The 26411-nt window shown below is 35.0% G+C and overlaps 3 protein-coding genes across 4 annotated transcripts; 1 reads left to right on the plus strand and 2 right to left on the minus strand.

Annotated features, from left to right (window-relative positions):
- Window positions 1-3113: 3113 nt before the first annotated feature.
- On the plus strand, window positions 3114-26345 carry LOC144434953 (tyrosine kinase receptor Cad96Ca-like). The gene is made up of 9 exons (XM_078123484.1): window positions 3114-3229; window positions 21937-22213; window positions 22408-22524; window positions 22843-23030; window positions 23257-23385; window positions 23597-23708; window positions 23970-24066; window positions 24469-24571; window positions 25099-26345. The coding sequence occupies exons 1-9, from the start codon at window positions 3227-3229 to the stop codon at window positions 25177-25179; spliced, it is 1107 nt and encodes a 368-aa protein (XP_077979610.1). The 5' UTR covers window positions 3114-3226; the 3' UTR covers window positions 25180-26345.
- Window positions 4294-6637, minus strand: LOC144435961 (protein turtle homolog B-like). Its single transcript, XM_078124606.1, has 4 exons — window positions 6485-6637; window positions 5557-5898; window positions 4915-5268; window positions 4294-4631 (listed from the first exon to the last, which is right to left on the minus strand). The coding sequence occupies exons 1-4, from the start codon at window positions 6540-6542 to the stop codon at window positions 4459-4461; spliced, it is 927 nt and encodes a 308-aa protein (XP_077980732.1). The 5' UTR covers window positions 6543-6637; the 3' UTR covers window positions 4294-4458.
- On the minus strand, window positions 9811-13895 carry LOC144435594 (uncharacterized). Of its 2 annotated transcripts, none has more exons than XM_078124183.1 (4): window positions 12673-13895; window positions 12090-12421; window positions 11417-11770; window positions 9811-10738 (listed from the first exon to the last, which is right to left on the minus strand). In XM_078124183.1, the coding sequence occupies exons 1-4, from the start codon at window positions 12690-12692 to the stop codon at window positions 10626-10628; spliced, it is 819 nt and encodes a 272-aa protein (XP_077980309.1). In that variant the 5' UTR covers window positions 12693-13895; the 3' UTR covers window positions 9811-10625. The 2 variants fall into 2 exon arrangements, with proteins under 2 accessions (XP_077980309.1, XP_077980308.1); XM_078124182.1 differs by having other exon boundaries at window positions 12090-12431.
- Window positions 26346-26411: the final 66 nt, after the last annotated feature.

A 26411-nucleotide genomic window follows, 5' to 3' on the forward strand; every position in this document is an offset into this window, starting at 1 on the left:
GTAAGTTCTGTATTATCAAGACATGTTGTGCAATATTTCTAGATTGTATATGTTAAAATGGTTTACAATGATTTTTGAAGGATTTATAAACGTGTAATATACACTTTAAAAACATCTGAAATGAGTGATCGAATTGAACTTTCAAATGAAACAGAGAGATCTAGTGAGAGAGAGCGAGCGAGCGAGCGAGCGAGAGAGAGAGAGAGAGAGAGAGAGAGAGAGAGAGAGAGAGAGAGAGAGAGAGAGAGAGAGAGAGAGAGAGAGAGAGAGAGAGAGAGAGAGAGAGAGAGAGAGAGAGAGAGAGAGAGAGAGGAGGAGTAGGCAGGCAGGCAGGCAGAATACAACCATATACAGTCAGATATGACAAGTAGACGAGAGACGAGAATAGACACGTGGCGAGATAAATAGGGGCAGTTGGAAGAATAAACTGATAAATGAACTACACTATAACAACCAAATTACGAGTGATGATCATGGCCTGAAAAAGAAAGACGAAATGTTCTAAATTCTTTAATGTATAACTGGTTTTGGTATACTAGGTGAGAATAAAATGTTTGTGTACTTTTACAGGATGATAACCGACATAATATCCAAACTAACGAGCTGGATAGCACTCTGTATATTTACAATGTTGGTTCTTCTGACTTGGGTACCTACTCATGTGTGGTCAAAAGTCAATATTCTATATCACACAAAGAATCCATCACACTATATTTAACAGGTCAGTATGCTCACACATTATAATGTGAATTCAGCCTAAATTAGCTCAATTCTTCCAAATGATCGCCAGATATTCTGATTAATTCTTGTTGTTAAAACATTTCTCAGTATCCAGCTCACTCTTTATCATTTTCCATGTACGTATACAGGTCATCTCAACCCTACCACTGAACAACCTGCTACATGTACTTGGTATTGTGTCTCACCACCACCTGAAGAGAACCACGAGAACGACCAAACAATGACCACGTCACAGAAAAACAACTCTGAAGGCTGCCATGGCGACGAATGTGCGTAAATACCACTTTCAAATTCTTATTGTACTAGCAGTTAAACTTGTATCATAAAGATATTATATTGAACCGACTTTGAATTTTCGGCAATGATCGTATCATTGACCCCTGTCATTATTGACAATCCGTTTCTGTGCTGATGGCCTTTGATGTGTACTTTTCTAGATGCTCATGAAATATATTAGAACTTACTTACCAAAACATTAATACCATGAAGCATGTGAAGTACATGTACTCATGAATAGATTGGAAAGAGAGTACATATGATCTTTTGTCCACTTGTTATTTTTTGCAGGGTGTATCCACCCCTCCTGTGATTTCAAGAACACGGTGACATACAACATCCTGGTGACCGTGTCAATATCTTTCTTGTTATTGCTTTTATTTACATGTGTATCTGTCGCATGTAATATTAGGATGTACCGCGAGGCATCGCAAAAAAGTGAGTGTTTGCCGTAATCTATTACTTATGGCTAAAATGTGGAATGTTGGAGTTGTTATGGTAGGCATACATTGTTGTAACTATCGGATGTAAAGTGGGTGGTGTACAATGCGTCCATTTTTATGAACGATCACCATACAGCTATTGCTTCGCTTTTACGTTTCCGTGTCAGTATTGGTGTCGTGAAATGGCTTTGAACTCGTGCTTCATGACCGACATAAAATATAATTTACTCCATGCATGACGGCATCGACGTCACGTGACATACATATATCATTATACTAATGATGAGGAAATAAGGAAATTTGTCTTCTTTTTTCCACTTATCATAGAAAACCCAAAGGAGAAAGCATCCAGTGATTTGCTGTTAGGTTCACAGCCAACCAGCCAGCCTGATGTTTGAGTGATGTTGATATTTCCGGCATGATCAAGATGTTCAATACTACTATTACAAAATTGGCATAAAGACACCTTAGTCTAGTATATTTATGTTAACATTAGTAATTGACCATGGTTTGAACAGAAAATGTTGAATCGCAATCTATTGTTATATGTTAAAATGGTTTACAGTGATGTGTGAAGGATTTAATAAACTTGTAATATACGCATAAAAAACTTCTGAAATCGGTTTGAACTTTCAAATGAGAGAGAAAGAGAGAGAGAGAGAGAGAGAGAGAGAGAGAGAGAGAGAGAGAGAGAGAGAGAGAGAGAGAGAGAGAGAGAGAGGGGGGGGGGGGAGGGAGGGAGGGAGGGAGAGAGAGAGAGGTTGGTTCCTTTTGTGATATCGTTGACGTCGACGCCAATTGACTAGAAGTAGTTTCACTTTCAAAACAAAACTTCCATTTTTGTGATGATTTGGACATATATATGAACTTTGTATTGTAAGTGGCCATGGCGTAGTCCTTCATTTGATCCATTACAGTCACTCCATAACATTAAAAAACTGTTATTGCAGATAAAGTATATATATTACGTCAATTTAGTCACTTACATTTAGAAATAATCTTATTCATAGCATACACAGCCCCCCCCCCCCCCCCCATTATAGCCTATTTATCATTGGGTGTTCAGGACAAGGTTGAGTCCAGGTTACATCATAGTGGTATCGCGATTACTACCAACCACTGCACCTTCATAGCATGTTTTATTGAACAATAAATTATTGGCTCTAAACATGAACAAACTTTAAAACAGTGAAAACGAAACAACTGCTTTCTTGAGAGTCTGCTTGACACCCGCGCTTTGTCCCCGAGGCTTTGTCGTACGTAGTGAAGTTGCCATAGTGACAACGGATTTATGTTGTTTTGTAGTATTTTCAATCTATTAATTATTAACAGAGGTCCAACTTCAGCGAAGTTAGTTTAGTATTAAGGTTTGGGTAAATGCCAATAAAACGAACAATTCTAATTGTACAGGTATACAGTGTTATGACCAGAGTACGGTCTTCGTTCCCTTGACGTAATATATATCGATTCTATCATGTGACAGTTGGATTCCATCATGTGACAGTAGTGGGTGTATGACTTGTTGTACATATTCAGACATTGTGAGACTTATCCACTAGCGTTCAGAACTGTTGTAAGAACGGTTAAACAAGGAACTTTTGGATATGATATCTTTGCAAATTGAAAGGAATATATTCAACGACATTTTATAAGTTTCACCATGAATTTTGTAACGTTTACCAGGCCTTGGATTAAAAGGGCAGTACTCAGGTATGGATGAGACATATGAACCGTCAACATAAACATATGTAAACACGGCACTTGCCATGGTAAGTAGTCAGAACTTTACGACACATTTAGTTCGTATAACTTTATAGCTAGAAATGTACAAATTCAATTTTGGTGATTTATTAATTTCCTCATTTTAGGTTTTAAAACAATGATAAGCAAGGTAAAACGAACTAACATGGGAACATCATTGTACATTTGCCGACATAACGAAAACCAACCACACGTTTACAAAGGGGAATAGAAGAAATCGCCACTAAAGATAGTGATAATCACTGTCTGTATGTCTGACTGCCAAAAGGATAATTGAGGACAAAGTGTCGCTAGATCATATACCTTAATATTAAAGTCCACTACATAGGCCACAATGCAAATAAACGTACGCCATATCACTGTGGCAAAGTTTCCAAGCGGCGATGATTGCACAGCTACGTTCATTCCCCTCGAACACAAATGCATATTCTGATAAATAAACACAAATCACTGTACTGAAGTAGGTAGTCATGAAGAAAACGGTAGTCTCTCTCCAGTTACATTTAAAATGGGGTCGGGGGTTAACTTCACCTATAGACGATTCCACTATTAGTATGTGGGTTGGTGTGTCACTGGATGAGCGGTCACTTTACACGATAAATGATGAGGTCCGATGCACTTTGATCTACGGCCTATATCGATAAGTTGTCGATTTGGATATAAGCAGTGTACAGCATCTAGATATATTATGGTATCGTAGCAATAAAGCCTTTGTTTGTAGGGTGCATGACAGACTGGGTTGAAACTTCTACTCTATGAGTGTAATGGGGAAACCACAAAACAAATACATGGGATTGATTATCACATCATTTTTTACTACAACTATTAATTCCGATATCATATTGTTTCATATAAAAATAACCAAACAATAAACAATAAAAATCGACAAACACAAACATTGAATCATATTCAGAAGTTACACTTTTCTGACAACGGATGTTTTGTTTCGACAGAATTTATTAACAGTTTACTGTGTTCTTAAATTGGCCAAAACTTTTCTAAGACACTAAAGAAGGATAAACACTAAATGCTCTTGACTTCAATTCTATTACAAAACAAGATAAACTGGTAGTAGATATTCAAAGGTTATTAAAAAAAATAAGTGCAAACATTCTGTTTGATGTGTAAATGTTTAGGCATTGAAGGCAGTTTTCAAGATGATCTGTAAATGGATAACTTGTTGTTTTGACTGTATAACTATTCGTTTGAAATATCCAGCAAAATAAAGGTGGTAGACTCAAACACAGGGCACATGGACAAAGTATCTAGTATCTCCCATTCTGTATCCAAAAAATGTCCTTTGCAAAAACAAGATGAGAAAAATTTGAATAACCCAAGTCCCCAATGTTGAAGGTCGAAGGCTGTGTCCAGCATTTTCTGACAGAGGTTCGTCAACTTGAACATCAATATCTGGAAAGATCAAGAGGAATCGAATGAAGGGGTTAAGATATTTCACTGTATGTGACTGTGTATCATGTTAGGTTCGTTTTCCTATTTAACAATTTTTTAGTATGAAATATTTTAAACACAGGTGATATATTTTGAAAATAAATTATAAATAGGCATTTGTGTTTAGTTATTCACAATTTTTCGATCATCACACGTCAGCAAAAGAAGAGCACATATATTTAATTGAATAATGCTTTCATCGATACAAATTCAGAGAAATTATTTAAGAACGTATTAATCCTACCTGTTTTACTTGGTTTAACTTGAAGAGAAAACGTCTTTGTTTGAACGCCTGATTCCAATCCTGGAATTTCAGCTTTGCACGTGTAGTTGCCATCGTAACGGACATGCATTTTGTTGATAACCAGCTGACTTGTACAGTTGAAAGAGCCATCTATCCCTATAACGCAATTCTCATCATTTATGCGGAAATGTCTGTTGTTAGATATTGGTTGACCGTTGAAATACCACGTAAATGTGGTCTTTGGTCTCCCCGACGTTGTCTTACACGTTGCACTTAACCTTGTTTTCTCAGCAATCAGTACATTTCCTGCCTCGGTCGAAGTCTCAGATAAACCCAGCGATAGTTTGAAAGGAACTGGAATTTTAAACAAGTAAATATATGGCAAATTAATAAATAAAAGAGTAGTTGACTGTCATGTTCGTTAATATAAAGCATAATATAAGATAACACATATCACAAGTCATTTAAAGCGTAACTTTATAATTACAAAGTATTTCATGGCATTCTTGCTTGTCTACTCATTTATGTCTAATACAACTATAATTACGTGACACAAATTTGCTGGAACTTATGGATTGAATCTTACATGTCAATATCATTATCCAGTAACGTCTAAGAATCTTGTAATGTTTGACTACTTACTGTGTATCGTAAGGTGTACCATGCCATGTGCTTGCTGTTCCTCGCCTGTTTCTGACTTCAACGTCACCGTACATCTATATGTACCCTCGTCAGACAAAGTAACGTCATGAATCGTCAAGGCAGGTATACTATGCACCGTGTATTTTCCAGAGTCTATGTATTTGTCAAACTTAATACCATCGGGGATTTGTGCAGCAATAAAGCCATCTGTGTTGTCATTCACCCATCGAATCGACGAAAAGGCAATGCGCTTATCGCTAGGGGGTTCAACTGGACACCTAATAGTTACTGCAGTTCCAATACGTGCAAATTGTGTCTGTTGCGCCGCAAAAGTACCACTAACTGTAGAATGTAAAAGAAATGAAAATACATTATTAATTATAGTGCACGCGCTTTGATGTTCTTTAATCATATATCAAACTTACGTAACATTAAATCTAGAATCAACATCCTGTTGAGCCATATAATTTCAAAGAAAATGACCTCACACTGTTCGCTTCAAGATTTCACGTCTTTGTTTGCAAAGGGAGTCCTTTTCTACAGGATATTCACGTTTGTCAATCTTTCGATATCCCTTTGCGTACTGATTAGAAATAAATAAACACTTTTGATATTATACTAAGTTAATAGACCTAACTTCATGCACACATCAACATTTCTTACTGAAGAGTTTTCCATCCTGAATGAAGTGAAAATTTACATCGTATTTACATAGACACCCATGAATAATGAACTAACAAAGGGGATATAATTCAATGTGTAGCACTGAGAGCAATTAGGTTCAGTTTGAAAGGTAACATATAATTTATCATGTCTGAGAAAATTGTCAGGTTTGGCGTACCTTAGCTCTTTAATAAGAAAGTGAACAATGTCATGAAGATGAATTTATTTGAAACAGCAACGAAAAAATGAAATGGCGTATACTTACTGAGGAAGATAATTGTTAACGTCACAAGGCGGACCGTGGTTGTCGTCACTCGCTTCATAGTGGTCAGCTCTACATTAAAACCTCTTCGTCAACAAAATGCATTTACAGTATGCGGCGACTGAACTCGACATTCGTGAATAAGTTACTAATGCAAGGACACCGTGTTTTGCACAGTATATGTTATTGTTGAAGAAGAATACCTTACAAGGTAATAATTGAGATAGTGATCTTCAAGCACGTATTTCGTATAGGTAAACATTATAGCTAGATCATTTGCATACAATTGCATCGTTGCAGTGGACCAGCAGTCACCCCATACGTACAAAGCGTTAATTTAACTAAATTACCCAAAGTATTCGAAGTATTTTTCAACACCATACGAGTTTCTAATATGATATTGATCTGATTTAAAGGTTGTGTTTTGCGTGCATGACTTTCCATTTCTATGTAATTACACATGATTGAGAGGCTGATTAAAGACAGGATGATTATATTGTTTTTGTTTATAATTTATTATAGACTAAGAGTGCTTAAATTGCATTCGGTTGCACCATCCTTGAATAAAAAAAACAACAAAAAACCCAAAAAACCCAAACAATCAAACAAACATATACATCGAATTACAGTTCACGTCACACTAATTATCAAAATCGTCTTTTGCTTTAATTAATGTTCTCAACTTTGTACCTGGGCACCATCGATAATGAATTAAATTGTTTCTTACTGTATATTTTAAACCTCTATAAAAACAAAGTATAATAGTAAGTAAGGCAAAATTAGACCAGGGTGACGCAAAGAAATAAAAAATATATAATTATCACACACCGTCTTACTGAGTTTTGACTTGAACAGCATAGTAGCGTTTTTTAAAGAAAAGTGTTCCAATAGGTTTAGTTCAGGCAGCTAACAGTCACAGCCTGACATTTATCATAGTCGATTAATGCATCGATAACAATAATAACAATGAAGTTGACCAGGTTCAATGTTCAAAATGCATACAAATACGACTGTAACAATGCTTTGTTTTCTAAATGGAGGCGTTTACTTTAGTTTTTAATCGTAGGGTGTAAAGCCGTTGTACTAGTGAATGGCCTCCTGTAGCGAATTAAACTCGGAAAAGGACGAAGTCTTTTAAGTTTAACAGTCAAAATATATGAAATCACATACAGATCAGATGTAAACTGAATGCCCTCCGTAATGGCAAAACCACATATTTTTGTCCATACCTACATTGTTGGAAAGTAGAGTTCTGAGTAATAGTTATCCAACAAGATGTACCAGTAAATTGAAAAAAAAAAAAAATTATATGCAACTATATGATATTTGAAGCCTCAATCTTATGGCATTACCTAATTATGCAAATGAAACATTAAGGTTATAAATTACATCAACAAGCTTAAAATGATACATGTATTTCTTTACCATCAATGCATGTACTAAAGTATCTGAAATTTAAAGCTTGCATTCTAAAGATATTGCTTAATTATCAAAAAATAGCCTAATTACCGAAAATCATTAATAATGCAAATTATTCATTAAAACTAAAATCTACATCAACAAGCTTTATTGTACATGTACGCTTTGTTGTGTTTGATGTAAGATGTATGATGTTCTAAAATATATGAAATTTGAACCCTGCATTCTAAAATATGGCCTATTAATAAAAATGTTAGTAATTATGCAAATGTCTTTTTACTATAAAAGACTATAGCAAACATGCACATTGTCATCATCAATGAATGCACCATGGAATTTGAAGCTTGCATTATTAAGATACAGCCTAATTGCTAAAAATCATTATGAAATTAATTAATTAAATCTAAATATTTTGTCAAAAAACTTCTTAAGACATGTGCACATTATTATGGTCGATATATGTACCAAATTATATGAAATTTGAAGCTTGCGTTCTTAAGATATATTAAACCTAAATACCTAAAATCATTAATTATGCAAAGTAATCATTTGAAACTAAAAATGTAAGCACACAGGCTTTATAGGATATGTGTGCTTTGTTATGGCTGATGTATGTGCCAAATTATAATAAGAAATTTGAAATGTGCATTCTTAAGATGTAGCTTAATTACTTAAATTATGCAAATTACTTATTAAAACTAAAACCTACATCAACATTTCTAGGACATATGCGTTTTGTTATGGTTAACATATGTACCAAATTATACTGAATTTGTGTATGCATTCTTAAGATATAGCCGAATTACTAAAAACATATATTATGCAAATTACTAATTAATATTCATGGAATGCTTACCAAAATCTAACCAGCTCTTGACATTACCATGTGTTAGAGATTTCGAGATATCGTGACCACATGACGGGTGGGTGGACGGACGGACGGACGGACATACACATATAAGTAAGCACACATACACACACACACACACACACACACACACACACACACACAGAAGTATAACATAGCCTCCCTTTACGGGAAGTAATAATGGCATTCAAAATGAATTATCAAATGTGTGTCCTATGAATAAAGCTAACACCAAATATTTTGGTATGCGTAAAACAGGCACAAGCTGCTAGATTAAAAATGGGCGACAGATTGGTGTTGGTAAAATTTGGATATAGCATTGAATAAACTTTATACATTCAATACAATTTCAATCGACCATAAGGACAAAAAGTTGGGACAGTCCTGCAAAACTGTTTGTCCTTACAAAAATCTGCTGGTCTTGGACTTGTTAATTCGCACGTTGGGTGATACTTATGATTCTGTTCACTCCCACTAAATGAAGGGCTCTGACGGGGGTTTGAGTAATCACACAGTTAGGATATATATGCACCGCTGTTTGATGAGCCCATGTTTTCGACCCATGTAGACTTTTGACTCTTGATTTTTAAGCATTATGTAGAGGTTTGACCCCTCTTTGAAAGCATTGTAATCTTTGATTTCATATGTTGGACATCCTAATTACCAATTTTGACATTTTCCAAGCTTTTGGAAGTCGTAGTAGTTTCTATAATTTGTTTCATGACTTTTGTGCTTGTAATTTTAATCTACCAGGACACAACTGTACTCATTACCCAGCTGAGTACCCACCCCCAGTTGTAGCCCAAGTATAGAAGTAAAAATCACTAAGTTGACGGTTTGTTCCTTAAAAAATAAATTCACTTTATTTCGTACTCGCAGGCCATCAGCCCAAATACGGTACGTAGCTTACAAGAGAAAGAGAAAGACGAGACATTGCAGCACGAAAATAACTCTAAGATAATGTTTAGATGTTTATTAAATAAAGAATATATTACAAATCCACTCAATGTCATACAAAACTGATAAAACATTGAAGTACAGTAGATAACAAGTCGACAAATACTCGATCCATTAGAAAGTGGATGAAGATAGTTTGGGGCAGTATAGTAGTATACTGTTCCTTTATATTAGTAAAAATGGACAAATGATTAAAGTGACATTCGTCTTCAATTTCGTTTTAATCATATAACAGAAAATTGGTTGACATGTTGAGTTGACACCTTACATTGGTGAAGTGAAGTGACGTGAAGCTAGTCGATTCTCTCTGATGTGTTCCAAAGTTTGTGTGGACTTGCATAATTAGCTCAGTCTACTAGGTTGCAAGTACACTACATGTATTTGCCGCATTACAGAAAAAGTCAATGCATGCACGTACTAATGTAACAACCAGTACAAGGAGTTTGAACCGCTATTATTTATCAAATCGAGCACATATATCATATACTCCTTACGCTTAATACGAACACAGTTTAGAGTCAATTCGGTAATTTCTAAATTTTATTCTTATAAAAGGAAACGTTCTTGTTAATATTTTATTGATATTGAGGGTTTAACATTAAAACAGATTTAATTGACTCTGTCGAGCAAGATATTTTTAACGTTGCTAAAGCCGGAAAGAAAATATGATCAAATATGATAGGTGTAAATGATGTAGACATCAATTTTTAGGGTGTCCAGAGTGTAAATGGTTGAGAAGTTTGGTTGTTAGCGAACCAAGGAAAAAGTGCGACTATTGGGAGCAATGAGACAAATTGAATATATAGTTTTTGATAATAACCCAGGAGATGTCGTATTGAACGGTTTACAAAAGTGCACGTGCGTTTTGAGCACAATTTCATGCATAGTTTCTTCCGGAAATCACCATTTGCAGAAGAAAGATACAAATGTAACACACATTTGAATGAACCAAGTCAAACGTGTTGACGATTGAAGACTTTGGCCACCATTTCCTAATAATAGGTGGTCGTCAGCTGTAGACAGAAAGATGGAGAGAAAAATTGCAAGTTACTTTTCTGTCATGGTAGTAGATAGAGGTATGACCGATTTGAAAGGACATGTTTTGCCATTTTTAACTATAGCAAGTCTCGGAGACAGAGCCCCAAATACTAATGGGCTGTCAATTGGTGTCTAAGATATGATCCTACAATTCAAAAGGGCACATGATAATACATAGCAATGTGTACACATATTTGTCTACATATAACTTAAAATGTACTCCATCAACTGAAATAAATTATTCTTAGTCTAAGGTAATGATAAACGGGTCTGTCATGACACTAGGTCAGTTTGACTAGATAACATTTCTCTGATGTTTAAATGCATTTAATGGTAAAAAAAATAGTAAAAAAAAACTTGGGGCCACTTATTACATATTTTGACATGTTGGTGCTTTTTTGTTGTCTGTATTAGTCTTGTGATTTGTTTGTACTTTGTTTTATCATGTATTCCCTTTTCCTTCTTATGAAATAATAAAAAACAAGACTTTTTTCTTAACTATTTTAATGATTAAAACGGCTAAAAAAATCTTGATTAAACTATATTCATACATATTGATGCGGAAGGGGGAACATTGCATGGTTTCATATTAAATATGTACCACCATCAGAGTTGCTATTTACAACTCTGTCCAAAATTTGTATTATCTTTACCTGTTTTAACTTCAAGAATGAATTCAACGTGCTCTTGTTTCTCTGTCTCCATGCCGATGATTTCAGCTTTACAGGAATACTTTCCGGTGTGGTGAGTCTTGACTTGCTTGATGAAAAGTATACTCGAACAGTCGTACGAAATTCCTAGCCTGATTTTACACATTCCCATACTGATTTTGGCATGCAAATGTCTGTACTTTGAAATTGGCTCATCGTTGAAATACCATGTAAAGTTGGTTTCTGGTCTTCCCTTCGATGTCTTGCATGTCGCATTGAACATTGTTTTCTCGATAACAACCATTGTGTCTGTAGTCTGGTCTTTACTTTCTAAGTCAAGTGATACTTTGAAGGGACCTGTAATAAAAAGAAAAGACGAATTAGTATCTCCTTTCCCTTTTACCAAAACAACAACAACAACAACAACAACAACAACAACAACAACAACAACAACAACAACAACAAAAACAACAGCAACAACAACATCAACAACAACAAATAATTATATTTTAATTTCTAAGAAAATGGCACCACGGAAACGAATCTTTACTTTCCAGAGCATGATCGACATACATTAGCAAGAGACATCCGGAATCGACCATTAGGTCGTGTTCCTTGTTATCAATGTTATCGCTACCAATGCTATTTGATATGTTTAGATGCTTGATATACTTACTGTATATTTTAAGTTTAACAAATCCATGACCCTGCTCATCTTTTCCATTTGTCGCCTTAAATGTTACCATGCACCGATATTTACTTTCGTCTGATAAAGTAACTTTTCGGATTGTCAAGCTCGTAAAACTATCTATGTTGTATTTCTGACTGTCTATGTACTTGTCGTCACCATCCTTGTACTTAAATCCAATAAATCTGCCACTGTTCGCATCCTCCCATCTAACCGAGGTCACATGTACATTACTTGGGGTGTCGTACGGACATGTTAATGTCTTTGTTTGTCCAATTCTTGTGAATATAGTACGAGTACTAGTCAACTCCTTTGGCGAACTATCACGACCTGTTGATTTGAAAGAACGTTGTGATAGTAGGCATAAGTGTGTGATCATGTAAATTAGTTGTGTTTTGGGCTATACATTAATTTTGATGTTTACGGCAATACCAATTTCAGTGTATTTCCACACTGACCCACTTCTTTTCTTGACTAAAGTGATGAATAAAACACACATCTTCAAAACAAAACCACCTCAGAATTGGATAATCAAGGAAGTAAAAAGGTTGGTGTAATACAGTATACCTACCGAGAACTAAAACTGCCCATGCGACAAGTAAAAGAGGGACCACCGTCCTTGTACACGCCATAGTGGCACTGTACTCTCTGAGGTAGATTAACTCACACGTCAACGATGCCTTATACCTAATAAATACGATTGCACAAGGTTCTCGCACCATATCGGTATGACAAATCAACACTCGTATTACTAGTGGTGTGATATATCGTATGATCCTGTCATCTGGTCATTTTCTGGAACAATGCCAATAAAAGTTAATCATCGATTGCAAGAGGTGTCACAAACAGGGCAGTTTTTCACGAACAAAAGAAAGAACACTGAATATAGTAAGAAAATCAGGTACAATCCTAGATAATACACACTGAGTAGAACACAATATCCATATGACTGATTTTGCAAAGTTTATGTACTTTCAGATGGCGAACATATCATTTTGTTTGTAAATGTCAGATTATAAATTTAATTTATTGCTGACTGGTATCTTTGTATGTATATGTATATGTATGTAACATATGTAACTAAGATAACCTACACATTCGCTATGTACGAGCAATCTAGAGGTTTTCACTGTGATTTCTTGAAGATGTATATTATTCTGAAACTGTTTTGAGATGTACGATATGATCGTACGATAATGAAACCAAGGTCGCTTAGCAGGTTTGAAATTCTGACCGTAAAAAGATCGGCCATGATTCACATTAGCTGAATCTGATGATAACAACACAACTATCTCAAACAAAGGATTAAGCTAGCTACTTATATACATTTGCACTTTGGTTAGTTTGCAATAAAGAAGGTTCACTGTGTAACAGTAGTTTCTTTGTTTGTCGAGACAGTTCTATTAACGGACGTATTTTGCAAACCTCGCATGATAATTTGCATACAATACTTTGCATCTCTGTACATCCATACTGTTACCTGGAATGACCTTCTAGATCAGTATCACCATTGTGCGTAAGGTGAAAGGTCAACAAATTTTATACTAAACAACGTTACACTTTTAAAAACCCGACGATATCGCATTTTGTGTGACGTGACGGGTCAATTTTCGGTCACCTGAAGAACAATAGATTTTCTTCTGCTGTATTCATCAAACATTTCTGTAAAAATTATGAATTGAATAATCTGTTTTTTTTAAAAAGATATTAGATTCTCATCCTTAAGCTTGAGATACAAGACTATGGAATTAACCTTCCTTATAAAGAAAAACAACATAGACTTAACTCGTGTTTTGCCAATACCACAAGTAGACACGGTTTGTTTCACAAAATGACATATCAGCTCAAAACCGAAGTTATTAGAAAGAATCAAAACTTGATGAAATATGCACGTGTGCAATCAAAAGTGTAAGACCAGAATTTGTGTATGAATGCAAGTATTATCCGTATACTTGAGGGAATCGCAGTTTTAAAAAAAAATTAAAAAAATAGACTTTTATAATTACACAATACGAAGGGAATGGTAATATGAATTCTGTGAATTTTACACTTGTACAATTGCAAGTACACTGAATAATAGTAAGCCTAAATGTATGCCTTTGGTTTGCTATCTCAGAGAGTCTAAAGTTGTCCATAATGCACAGGTTACCAGTAAAAAAAACTAATTTCTTTGCCAATACCATATCCACATTGTATTTTTATTCATCGATAACGGATTTCCATAAAACATCATTGTCATCCTAAGGTATTGTATTGTATTGTATTGTTCCGGGAACATGATGTGAGCATGGAAAATGAAATGGCGAAAATTGCCCAAAGTCTAGAATTCCTTCACATTCGCCATGAGTCTAATCCACTCTCTAGTTTCGATAACAGGGTTCACTTATAATTAGGGTGCATGATAAAATATAATTGAATACATTTTCAGTCCTAGAGGTTATTTCAGTCTTCTCCGAATCTATAAACTCGCGTTGACATAGTGCGGAATGAATAGTGACTACTAGTCATTATCATTTCGAGACGTTGTATCCTTGACCACTTTACTTATGAGGTGATGCAATCACTCGAGGTAAACATGCTGAAACACACTGTGTTGTTTTATGGATGTTGTTCTATTGTCCAAAATACATGACGTGAGTTACAGTACATTCTTTTGCTACGTTTGTACATATTGCACATTTACAAGGAGAGATTGGAATAACTTAGTGCAGAGTACGTTTGAAGTGTTGGCAAGTTTATGGATTTCTGAACAAGTTGCACATGGAAAAATGAGTTTTAATAAGTTAACAAAAGGATATGTGTGAGGCAACAACATGACATTATAAAATTTTAGGCATACATTAACAATAAAAGATTATACATTCATCTGCAGACAGACAGACAGACAGACAGACAGACAGACAGACAGACAGACAGACAGACATACAGACAGGCAGACAGGCAGACAGACCACAAAACCTATCTCTTATGGGAGATAATTAATTTCTGAATACAAATGGAGAGGTCGTACTCATGAATCATCAGGATTTATTATCGTTTATTTAATGATCACGTGATCGAAGAGTAGCGATAATATTGGGTATATGATGTAAGCCTTCTCCACTTTGTCCGGGACTTGTTTGGTATCATTGAAAGGTTAAACATGTCGATAATGGGCTGGCTGTCATTACTGTATCTAGGGACAGCAACATTGTTTTGCGCAGGTTAGTATGGGTGCTAGGTACAATTAATGTGACTCTGGTTGCCTATATTTTATAACAGATGACGTATCCAAGTAACGAGATGTAATTACTTTTGCATTTATATTTTCTAATAACTTAATGAATGTTGCCTTACAGTGACTATCTTTTGAATTTGTATCTTTGTTCATATTCATTATTTTGTTAACTTTTGATCGGCGTTTTTTTAATTAATGCACAAATGAAAGGGTAGCTTTTCCATGCTGGCCTATTCTCCAGTCAATTTTTATTGATTCAAGGCTTTCCCTTATATGGTGAGTCACTAATCACGCCACTGAACGTACCAATATATGATTGGCATGAATTCGTTGACGTGTTGAGTGTATGTCATCTCAAGGCTGGACCAAACTAATTAAAATATACTGATACCCATTAGTTACTTTCAATATTACTTTGCTTGAATGTTGTGCCTTTGTTATACCATAGACGATGGGGAGAAATCTCTCGTCGTCGGAATATCAAAGGCAGCAATAAATGTAATTTAAATTAAGTAACAAGCCAGATATATAATACGTTCTCTTGGTCACTAAGTATATCATGTCCATGCAATATATTAGACAGAAATATATATATTCAAGTGACAGATATTTTTATACCACATTAACTTGTTTACATTCGAATACAAATCGTCTGAAAATTGAGAGGTAGGTACCAGCTGTTCTTATATGCCCTTCCACGAATGGTGTAGGAAATATCGAATTGAAAAAAAGCAGAATCCGTTTTCGTCTATCCTTTATCCTTCCACTGAAAACTGGAAAAAACTGTCCTTCAGCTAAATATTACGTAGGGAAAGCTTTTTACAAGGAAAGCGTCGCTGGCTGCACCAGCTGATTGCAACTGTAGAAATGGCGATTTGACCTACAATATAATCACCTGAATATGTTAGTTCAAAAATCAACGTTTACTATAGTGTTTGTGTCCTATCTGCAGTCCAGCATAACGTTTGTGCGGATCAATCGTCACTGGTAAAGTACGGAAACGTGGGGTCCTCGGTTGATTTGACCTGTCCGGTCACATATAATGAAGAAGAAACAATATCGTCCGTTCGCTGGGAGAGAAGTGGTCAGTTTCTGGCACTGAAAGTAGTTGACGGTCCCAAAAAGTCCATCCGTCAAGACAAATATGAAGTTGTCGAAGTTCTAGCATTAAGAATAAAGACCGTGGAATTATCTGACAATGGTCTATATGAGTGCCGATATACCATATCTGCTCCGTCCAGTGATCAAAGCATCGGGCATGTTCAACTGTCAGTGACAGGTAGTACCAATTTTTGTCGATTTCAGTACGTCACAGTCTGCATGACTTGTCTAGAGTATACGGTAATCTTATGTTTGGCTCAAAATATTTATTCTATGAACGAGACGATTGGTGACTACTACACTCTCATATTTTCTATTGTACACCTCTATGCCTATCATTTAAGGTGTAAAATATGAAAACTTGACTTAAGCCTTTCAGATTCATAAACTTGATAAGGGACGATCACACAATGTCACAGAAACTCAATAAACGAACTTCTTTAGTTACCGCGTATGAAGTATCTCATACCCCCTACAGGCAATATCAAGAATGAACTATATATTTATTGTGTGTAATGTAAAACAACAATAAGCAATTTCCATCCCTCCATTACAAATTTGTACAGAGCCATTGACGTTACAAATACGAACTGAAGACACGACCATCGGTAAACGGGATCGTACAAGTACTCGATTAGGTAAGGCACCATTTACTGTGTTTTGTGAAGCTATTCTTGACAGTTGGAAGGCAAACGCTACGTGGTATTTATATGGTGACCTTGTACCACTTCATGGAGACCTATCAACAGAAGTTTATCGTCAACAAGTTGGCACAATACTCAATAACACCAACAAATTACACATTGATTACACATTGACTGAACTGTAGTGCTATGGCAAACACTGCGAGTGTTAAAAACTATCGCGAGATCTCGTGCACGTTAAATGTTGCAAATGGTATGGTGTAATTTGAATATTTCCCGTTTCCATAGCAATGTTTTTCTTTAGTACTAAGACAAGAAATCCTATTTTAAAACCCCATATTATAGTATATTGATCAAATATACTGTCAGCCGATTACAGCAAGGTGACGTTTTGTTTAACACAATACTACAAAATTGCTTCACAGTTTTTCACTGTCACTTTCTCAGTTGTAGTTGCTTGAGTCTACACTTGTCAGATAAAATGCTATACGCATACAAAGTAGTGGGTGATAGAAATGAAAATTCGTTATCCCCCAAACAATGTAATGTAGTAGTTGAATGTCTGGATTTTGATATATAGTTTTTATTTGTAGCAACTATACTGCAATGTCAGTTAAAATCTCATGTCAATGTGTGTATATCGCTTAATTGTAGAGACAAAGACTCCGCAAACGTTTAAGAAAACAACCCCGTCTTTGTTTGAGGCAGTTGACAAAGGTAAATGTTTAAAGTATATATATATATATATATATATATATATATATATATATATATATATATATATATATATATATATATATATATATATATATATATATATATATATATATATATAACTCGGTGAGTATCAATCTGCTAAGACAGTGCTCTATACCGCAGTGGCAGAGCGTAATAGTTTTGATTGGTTGGCACAATACTCAATAACACAAACAAATTACACATTGATTACACATTGACTGAACTGTAGTGCTATGGCAAGCACTGCGAGTGTTAAAAACTATCCCGAGATATTCAAATTACACCATACCATATATATACTATATATATATATATATATATATATATATATATATATATATATATATATATATATATATATATATATATATATATATATATATATATATATATATATATATATATATATATATATAGTTTTGGTAGTTCTGGAACTCTTTCTTGGTTGTAACTCGAAAGAGTTCCAGAACTACCAAAACTATTACGCTCTGCAACTGTGGTATAGAGCACTGTCTAAGCAGATTGATACTCACCGAGTTATATATATATATATATATATATATATATATATATATATATATATATATATATATATATATATATATATATATATATATATATATATATATATATATATATATATATATATATATATATATATATATACATACACACACACACACACACACACACACACACACACATATATATATATATATATATATATATATATATATATATATATATATATATATATATATATATATATATATGTATATGTATATGTATATATACATATGGTTCATTCGGTACTGTGCCCCCCCCCCCGTAAAGTATTTCATTTGAGTCATCAACAATACAGTAAGCTAACTAAGTACAACACAGGAAATCATTAGAAATCATTCAAATAATTAATGACAGAAGGAAAGTACAATCCGTGCGTTACCGTACCGAATGCATTGCCATTGGCAGAAAATGTCAACGGGTGAATGTACAATTATTACGTATACGTAGTTTCGATCCACACCTTGCATTGTAATAGAACTATTTTGGTTGGTAGCGAATGCAACTTTACGGAATCATGGCGCCCTCTATTGGCATAAGTGAATGAATGGCCTTTGTGAAATTGCTGTCGTTCGAAGTTCTCTTTCTGGCATTGAATGAGATATTTGATATTTACTTATGCCTACCTTTAATGTGTTACTGTAATAGCAGATGATGTGAAAAGTTTACTTATCTCTGCTCCTTCGTTGTTTAGTTTCAGAATATCCCCACTTACAAACGTCCTCATTTACAAGTTCCACTCCCTCCGAGTCATCACACACGACCGTAATATCTGGTAATTTGAAAGGTAAATAACATTTCAAAATTATTATCACTTCTAGGTAATTATAATATCTCACGATATTTGAAGCAGACACGTGTGTGTTGAATTTTATACCTTTCTGTGTTCACTATAAACCCACTGTTTTGTACAAAAGATACATAGTGCACCTCTGTATTTCGTTTCAGATTTCCAAATCGGTATATCAACTGATGACCAAAACAAGTTCGATTTTGATAAATTACCAATATTAATAACTGTGTTTGCTGCTGTGGTTATTATAGTACTATTACTAATATTGTTAGTACTGATACAAAGGAGGAATATACGTCAACGTCGATCGCATGGATATGTAATGTATTCATTTATCTTTCATAACAATTATTACTTTCAATCGTAAATGTTAGATTTTGATGTTTCGCTTATTATTTACCGATGGCTTTCACTGGTGAACAACCTTCAACTGAATGTCAAATTAATTATCGAACACAGCTCGAGTCTTGAGTTGGTAGTTGCAAGTACAGTAAAGAGAGAGAAGTTTAATTTCTGAAAGTCCTCGAAAGAATATGTTACGTACGCGTATCCTATATATCCAAAAGTCGAATAGGAATACAGTGGTATTGAGATGAATAAAGCTTTCTTAACTTTTATATCAACGGTAATGTAATAATTACGTAATGATAATTTAACCATGGAGAGACTAAGTAATATTTGTATATTGAGAATATTTATAATAGGGTGAATGTAACATGAAGAAAACCAGAATAATAATTGTAGCAAATGGATCCTCATAGTGATTGACAAACTTAACCAATCATCTATTTTGGCCATAACTTAATACGAAAGATGGAAGATTAATACGAATTATCAATTGAGAAGTCCTCACACACACACACACACACACACACACACACACACACACACACATGTATATATATATATATATAGTTTTGGTAGTACTGGAACTCTTTCTTGGTTGTAACTCGGAGTTTCACGCATTGTGCGATCATCAGACAACTTACAAGTTACAACCAAGAAAGAGTTCCAGTACTACCAAAACTATTACGCTCTGCCACTGAGGTATAGAGCACTGTTTTAGCAGATTGATACTCACCGAGTTATATATATAAATATATATATATATATATATATATATATATATATATATATATATATATATATATATATATATATATATATATATATATATATATACGTGTGTGTGTGTGTGTAACATATATATATATCTTTGAAAGTAAATACCAAAGTAAATATTCCCTCGCCAACTATAGAAGTAAACCTCCGTAAGGAACAGTTTAGTCTAACCATCTTGTTACGCAATATATGCAATATATACATAACCGTTAAGTGTATATATCGACTTTGACAATCCCAATTTTATCAGTCGTCTGATGATCGCTGAGAAAGCGTGAAACTCTGAGTAACGACTTATAACATCCTCATTGAATTAAGTCTCTCTCTCTCTCTCTCTCTCTCTCTCTCTCTCTCTCTCTCTCTCTCTCTCTCTCTCTCTCTCTCTCTCTCTCTCTCTCTCTCTCTCTCTCTCTCTCTCTCTCTCAATCTATGTTTTGTTTGACAGGAAAATGACGAGTACCACATAGACGATACCAGTGCGTCTTCCGTTAGTATAACTTTAGATAATTTTTTTTAAACAATCAAAACATATATTTTATTGATATCTCTCTTTCAGATACAGAGTAATATTTACTGGGGTTGAATAATATTTTAACGCTGTTAGTTATTGGGAGCCTTCAGTATTTACAAGGGGGAGAGGGCCTGGGGAATCATGGGGGGGGGGTCACATTTTACAAACCTGTTCTTGGGGAGGGTCATATTTTGCATTAAAATGTTTGGGGAGGGTAACATTTCACAATCCGTAGTATTGTGACCAAATTGAAGATTCAATTATTGTCAATTTGTTTTTGTGTGTTTTTGATATGGAAAAGTGAGATGACCACTTAACATTTATTTTTACGAGTACTTTACATGCCGAAATACAAAAATAAAAATACCCTCATATGTTGTAAGAAAGTTGTTTGATAAAACGATGCATTTTGTTGAGTGTACCATCTCACCTTATCATTCACACTGTGAATGTTGTTGTTAAAATATGATGGTGATGATGATGGTGGTGATGATGATGATGATGATGATGATTTAGTTTTGAATGTCATAGAGAACACTGACAGTGCACCAGTGATACATGTAACTGACTCAAGTAGTACTATTGAGTCAGATTAGAGTGACACTGATAATGGCAATACTGAAGGTGAAGGTGATGATGACAATGATATCAGGGAACTTTTGCGAGTGACCAAATCGGGCAGAGTATGCACAACATGGAAAACATGTTTTAGATACTAACTAGATTGTGTATGATTATAGGAGAAAGGTAACTAGCCAGTCTTTTACTAACTGTTTGTCACTTGATATGTATAAATATTGCTTTAGAGTCAAAATCATTCAATTTGTATGTATATATGTGATGGGAATATTGATTAACGTTCTGTATATGCAATTGTCATGGGGAGGGTCATGTTTTACAAAACGAGACTTTTTTTTTTTACAAATGGAGAATGGGGGGGGGGGGGTGTCATGTTTTACTTAACGGACTTTGTGTGATTTCCTCCGGCCTTCCCCCTTGTAAATACTGAAGGCTCTCTTATCAATATCATTCTGGATTGACCTTAGTGCATACCGTTCATTTTTTGGTCAAGGACTTGAATATTTTCATTTTTCCTCCGTCGATATTACTAACACAGTGAATATATTTTTTTCTGTGTTATTTAGGTGTCACATGTCGGTGATGATCAAGGAATGAACGATAGTACAATTGATGAAACGAGCATAGACAGCTTGCAAGTTCTTGACCTGTTGCTCCCCTGTCATGAAATCGATTCACGAGAACACAACCCTGATGGATGGGAATTTCCACGTGTAAATTTGTATGTTAACGACAATGCAATCCTTGGACATGGTGAATTTGGTGAGGTTAGAAGGGCTGATGCGTTGAATATTGACTGTAATTCAGGTTCTTATACTCCTGTAGCTGTGAAAGTGCTGAAAGGTGAAGATGTAACTGTGTTCTGTGATTTCATTTAACCACATTAAATTCAAAACTAAAATGGATTATTCTTATTTATTCTACGTCCTCCTGTTGTTGTGGCATTTATAAAAACTATACATTTGAAACCGTTTTCTTATTTTAATCTTTAAACACTGTGCCGACTATTAAAGCATATTTTTCTTTTTTCCCTTCAGATTCTGTAACCCAACAAGCAGACAAAGATGACTTTTTAAGGGAGTTAGCTATAATGAAGTCTTTTGGTGGAGCAAATCAAAATGTAGTTCGTTTACTTGGCTGCTGTACGATATCAGGTAGATTTGTGTACCGGCACAGATGGGAATTCATGTTAACAAATATCAAATTATAAAGACTATATTGACAGAACAGAAAACATTGAAAACATATTGAAAACAAAAAAAGTAAAGAGGAATTACTCTACAAAGCATGATATATATGCATCATTTTTGCGTCTGTCTCTCTCTCTCTCTCTCTCCATTCATAATAGCCTATAATGTCGACCAGGCTCACCGCACTTTCAAACAGACTTGTAATGAAGATTATGTAGTATTTAATCGGGTCGTGTTTTGAATTACTACGAGTGTTTGTGACGAAGTGAATTTATTTTACAGACCCAGTCTATATTATCTTAGAACTATTGACGGGTGGTAGTTTACAAAGTCACCTACGATCAAGTCGATCAAGCTGTACGTACATGTATCAAAATCTACACCCAAGTAGTCGTAATTTGACATCCATGGATCTTCTACACTTTGCCTGGCAAATTTCAAAGGGAATGAGATTCCTAGAGTCTGTCAAGGTATGTCTGGGATAATGTTGCACAGTGTACAAGTACAACCTGAACATGGATTGTTTCTGTTGAATTTTCCGTAATATTAAAGGTTTGTCAACTGTTTGTGTTACACGTCTTAACCATTCGACTTCCAGCTTCATTATGATAAATTGTACAAACAACATAGTTCAACCCTAGCAACATTTAAATATTTTCTATACTTGTATATCGTTGATTTTTCTTGTACATGCAGGTCATACATTGTGATTTGGCAACAAGAAACGTTCTACTTGATGAACACAATATGTGTAAAATATCCGACTTTGGTCTCGCACGTGACGTCAGTGATAGTGGTTCCATGGTTTATGTAAAAACATCACAGGTAGAGTGTGACTGACTTGTTTCATCCGGAGATCTCATTTCTGATTGTCATACTTGATGTACATATAACCATAACATGGAGAAGTAACATTACATAGGCATGTATAATATTGTATATATTCAAAACCTCATACATAGTATGACAAGTTATTCGAGTTATAAAACATGAATTGTCGCACTTAAATTCATGATAAATATCTTTCTACTGACAGACAGCTTTACCAATTCGATGGATGGCATTGGAATCTTTGGTAGACTCTGAATACACTACGAAATCTGATGTCTGGTCGTATGGTATTGTTCTGTGGGAAATCATTACACTTGGTAAGTATCAGAGCCGCGATTTGGGGAAAACATGCAGAGTTATTGGGCATCATTTGACAACCTGTTGTTTCGCTCCTCGTCTGTGTGCCTGTCTGTCTGTCTGTCTGTCAGCCTGTGTGTGTGTGTGTATGTGTGTGTGTCTGTCTGTCTATCTGTCTGTCCTACCATGCACAAGCGTATATGTATGCTTTTCTCGCTTGTCGACTTCGGTAATGTAGTGTAGTGTAGTGTGTGATATTATTTCTTTTTGATTTTTTACAGCAGCTACACCGTATGGAGCGATGACGTCATCACAAGTTTTACAAAAACTTAACAGAGGAGAAAGATTGCTGAAGCCGAAACATTGTAGCGAACAACTGTGAGTACCTTTACAGTGTAAACGTGTACCTAATGTTGAATTAAAATATGATCTTAACGACCTGCTATTAGTATCGCACTCATGTATTCGAAAGTTTAACTTCGCAGTGATACAATATGTGAAATACAAATATCATCTAAATTAATATCCGATCGATCGCTGTCTCTATCATTCGTCGCTTTTACACATAGAATTATCTTTGTCTTTAACGAATTACACTGTCTGTCTGTCTGTCTGTCTGTCTGTCTGTCTGTCTGTCTGTCTGTCTGAATGTTTCTCTGTCTGAATGTCTGTTGGTATTGTAGATAGCCCATCTAACACATTTCTCTCTTGGTATTCATCAGAATACATATCTATGTTTGTTCCTAATCAATACTTCGTCTTTCATTAAAATGTAAATAGATACGAAATAATGAGAATCTGTTGGAATAAGACGTCACTGGAAAGACCATCATTCTCGGAGCTCGATGATATAATGGGCAAAATGGCTTCAGATGTCACAAAGGTAAGATATGAAAGTTATTACCCTATTGTTAATTCTAAACCATCTCGTCTTCGAATTCTACTAGACTGTCGACAGTCGCTCGCGCCTTTTTTTCCTACGTTTTATCTAAACTCCGATCCGGCGCAACACTAGTCTAATCGCAAACTGATATCGAGGGCCGAAGGCCCGAGTGATCGAGGGCCGACCCTCGATATCAGTATGCGATAATAGTAGTGTTGCTCCGGATCGGAGTTTATAAGACGTAGGAAAAAAAGGCGCGAGCGACTGTCGACAGTCTAGTCTTCTACTAGTTTTCTACAATTATAACTTTAAAGACGTGGACATTTATAAGGTTTATACAAATGTAAGTGTCACTGTCTTCTGTGTAGGTTTTAAAAACATAAATTTCGTTTTCCTTGAAGACGGTATTTAAACTAAAAGAAATGTAAACACTAAATATCTGAAATGGTCGGGTTTTTGAAATGATATACTCATCATAATTTATTCTGTAGTTAATTTGACCAAATTTTTACTGTTATAACCTACAGGAATACCTGACGATGTGTGACTATGATCAACATACCTATGTAAACCTGGAATCACATGACAGAACTGATGAAAAGTTGTAACGAGCAAACATACAATATTTCATCTTGACCTCAGCGGTTTCCGCCATGTTTTGAGTGACGTTATTGCTCAGAGCTATTGTCTAATGTAGTAGAGTTGAAGGGGTGGCAGCAGAGGTACATTGTATAACCTGAGTCTGTAGGATGGGCTATAGTGTGCTCAGTAAAAAAGACAGTGACCATGCTCACGGGTAGTGAAAGCACCAATCAGGAAATTGGTTATCCAAAGAACGCCGTCAGTGGTGTAATTTATAAAGCTTAAGAGGAGCAAGTTAGACGGAAGGGGTACCATTTTTAGGTGTGGCTGGCAGGGCTATTTAAACATAGTTACTAAAACACTGTGAACAATTATATAATAATTCGATGTTCTCTTTGAAAAACTTCACATTGGATTTTAAATACTTCTGACTTGCCCACTTAACAATGCTCGCATATATACGTTGTGCATGTATGAGGGACAGATGTAGAAAGTCACTCATTCAAACTCAAGATATTCCCTCCAAAAATCATAAAAAGTCACGTACTTAAGACTTTTGAATAATATTAACTTTGCTTTACCCTGCTCCGCCTTTATACACCCACAATGCTGTGTCTAAATAGTATATAGTATCCATACATGTAAATATGTTTCCTTGCTTTGGCAATGTTCATGTAAACACTATACACATTGGACAGCGACCACTCACGCTCGCCATCAAATCATCGTCATCACGTGCACTGTTGTGTATTTCATATTGAAATGTACATGTAATAACCTTTCTTCATTTCCATACAATTTCAATACGTTAAACTCACTAGTATATTGGAAAATGATATTTTTTCTTGAAATTTCTTTAATGTCATTCGTTTCATGCTGTATAAATAGTCATGATTTTTTTTATTTCGACTGTACAGTAGACAATTCATTGATAAACGGAGAAGAACACCTTAATTCAATTCGAACTGATGTTTAATTAGATGTCATTCCCAATGTTTTTCTTCGTTCAGCCAAGGAAAATACGAGTGACTTAAGGGGCCTTTGTCACTATTAGTTGCTAGAGTATTTTCCGGTTGAATGAAGAAAAATGTTGGAGAATAATATACATGTAATTATACCAGCGCCAGTAATATCCAAGAAATATCGGGGAAGTAACGGCAATTTTGAACGTTTTGACTCATATTTCGAAAATAGCAGAACCAATGGCGTAGACACGTGTGTTGTCGTGACCTAGAACGACCACAGTATATATTCCATA

Source organism: Glandiceps talaboti, chromosome 5, assembly GCF_964340395.1.
Source record: "Glandiceps talaboti chromosome 5, keGlaTala1.1, whole genome shotgun sequence".
In the NCBI taxonomy this organism is placed as follows: Eukaryota; Metazoa; Hemichordata; class Enteropneusta; family Spengelidae; genus Glandiceps; species Glandiceps talaboti.

What these genes read in the sequence shown, in the direction of transcription:
- LOC144434953 (XM_078123484.1), top strand. An exon ending in TGGCTGCTGTACGATATCAG is followed by an intron (nt 22,525 to 22,842) that starts GTAGATTTGTGT and finishes TTTATTTTACAG; the next exon opens with ACCCAGTCTATATTATCTTA. An exon ending in GATTCCTAGAGTCTGTCAAG is followed by an intron (nt 23,031 to 23,256) that starts GTATGTCTGGGA and finishes TTGTACATGCAG; the next exon opens with GTCATACATTGTGATTTGGC.
- LOC144435961 (XM_078124606.1), bottom strand. Translation starts at nt 6,542, where the DNA reads ATGAAGCGAGTGACGACAACCACGGTCCGCCTTGTGACGTTAACAATT. An exon ending in GTTAACAATTATCTTCCTCA is followed by an intron (nt 5,899 to 6,484) that starts GTAAGTATACGC and finishes TACATTCTACAG; the next exon opens with TTAGTGGTACTTTTGCGGCG. An exon ending in GGTACACCTTACGATACACA is followed by an intron (nt 5,269 to 5,556) that starts GTAAGTAGTCAA and finishes TTAAAATTCCAG; the next exon opens with TTCCTTTCAAACTATCGCTG.
- LOC144435594 (XM_078124182.1), bottom strand. Translation starts at nt 12,823, where the DNA reads ATGGTGCGAGAACCTTGTGCAATCGTATTTATTAGGTATAAGGCATCG. An exon ending in ATGGGCAGTTTTAGTTCTCG is followed by an intron (nt 12,432 to 12,672) that starts GTAGGTATACTG and finishes TCAAATCAACAG; the next exon opens with GTCGTGATAGTTCGCCAAAG. An exon ending in CATTCTTGAAGTTAAAACAG is followed by an intron (nt 10,739 to 11,416) that starts GTAAAGATAATA and finishes TTCTGTCTACAG; the next exon opens with CTGACGACCACCTATTATTA.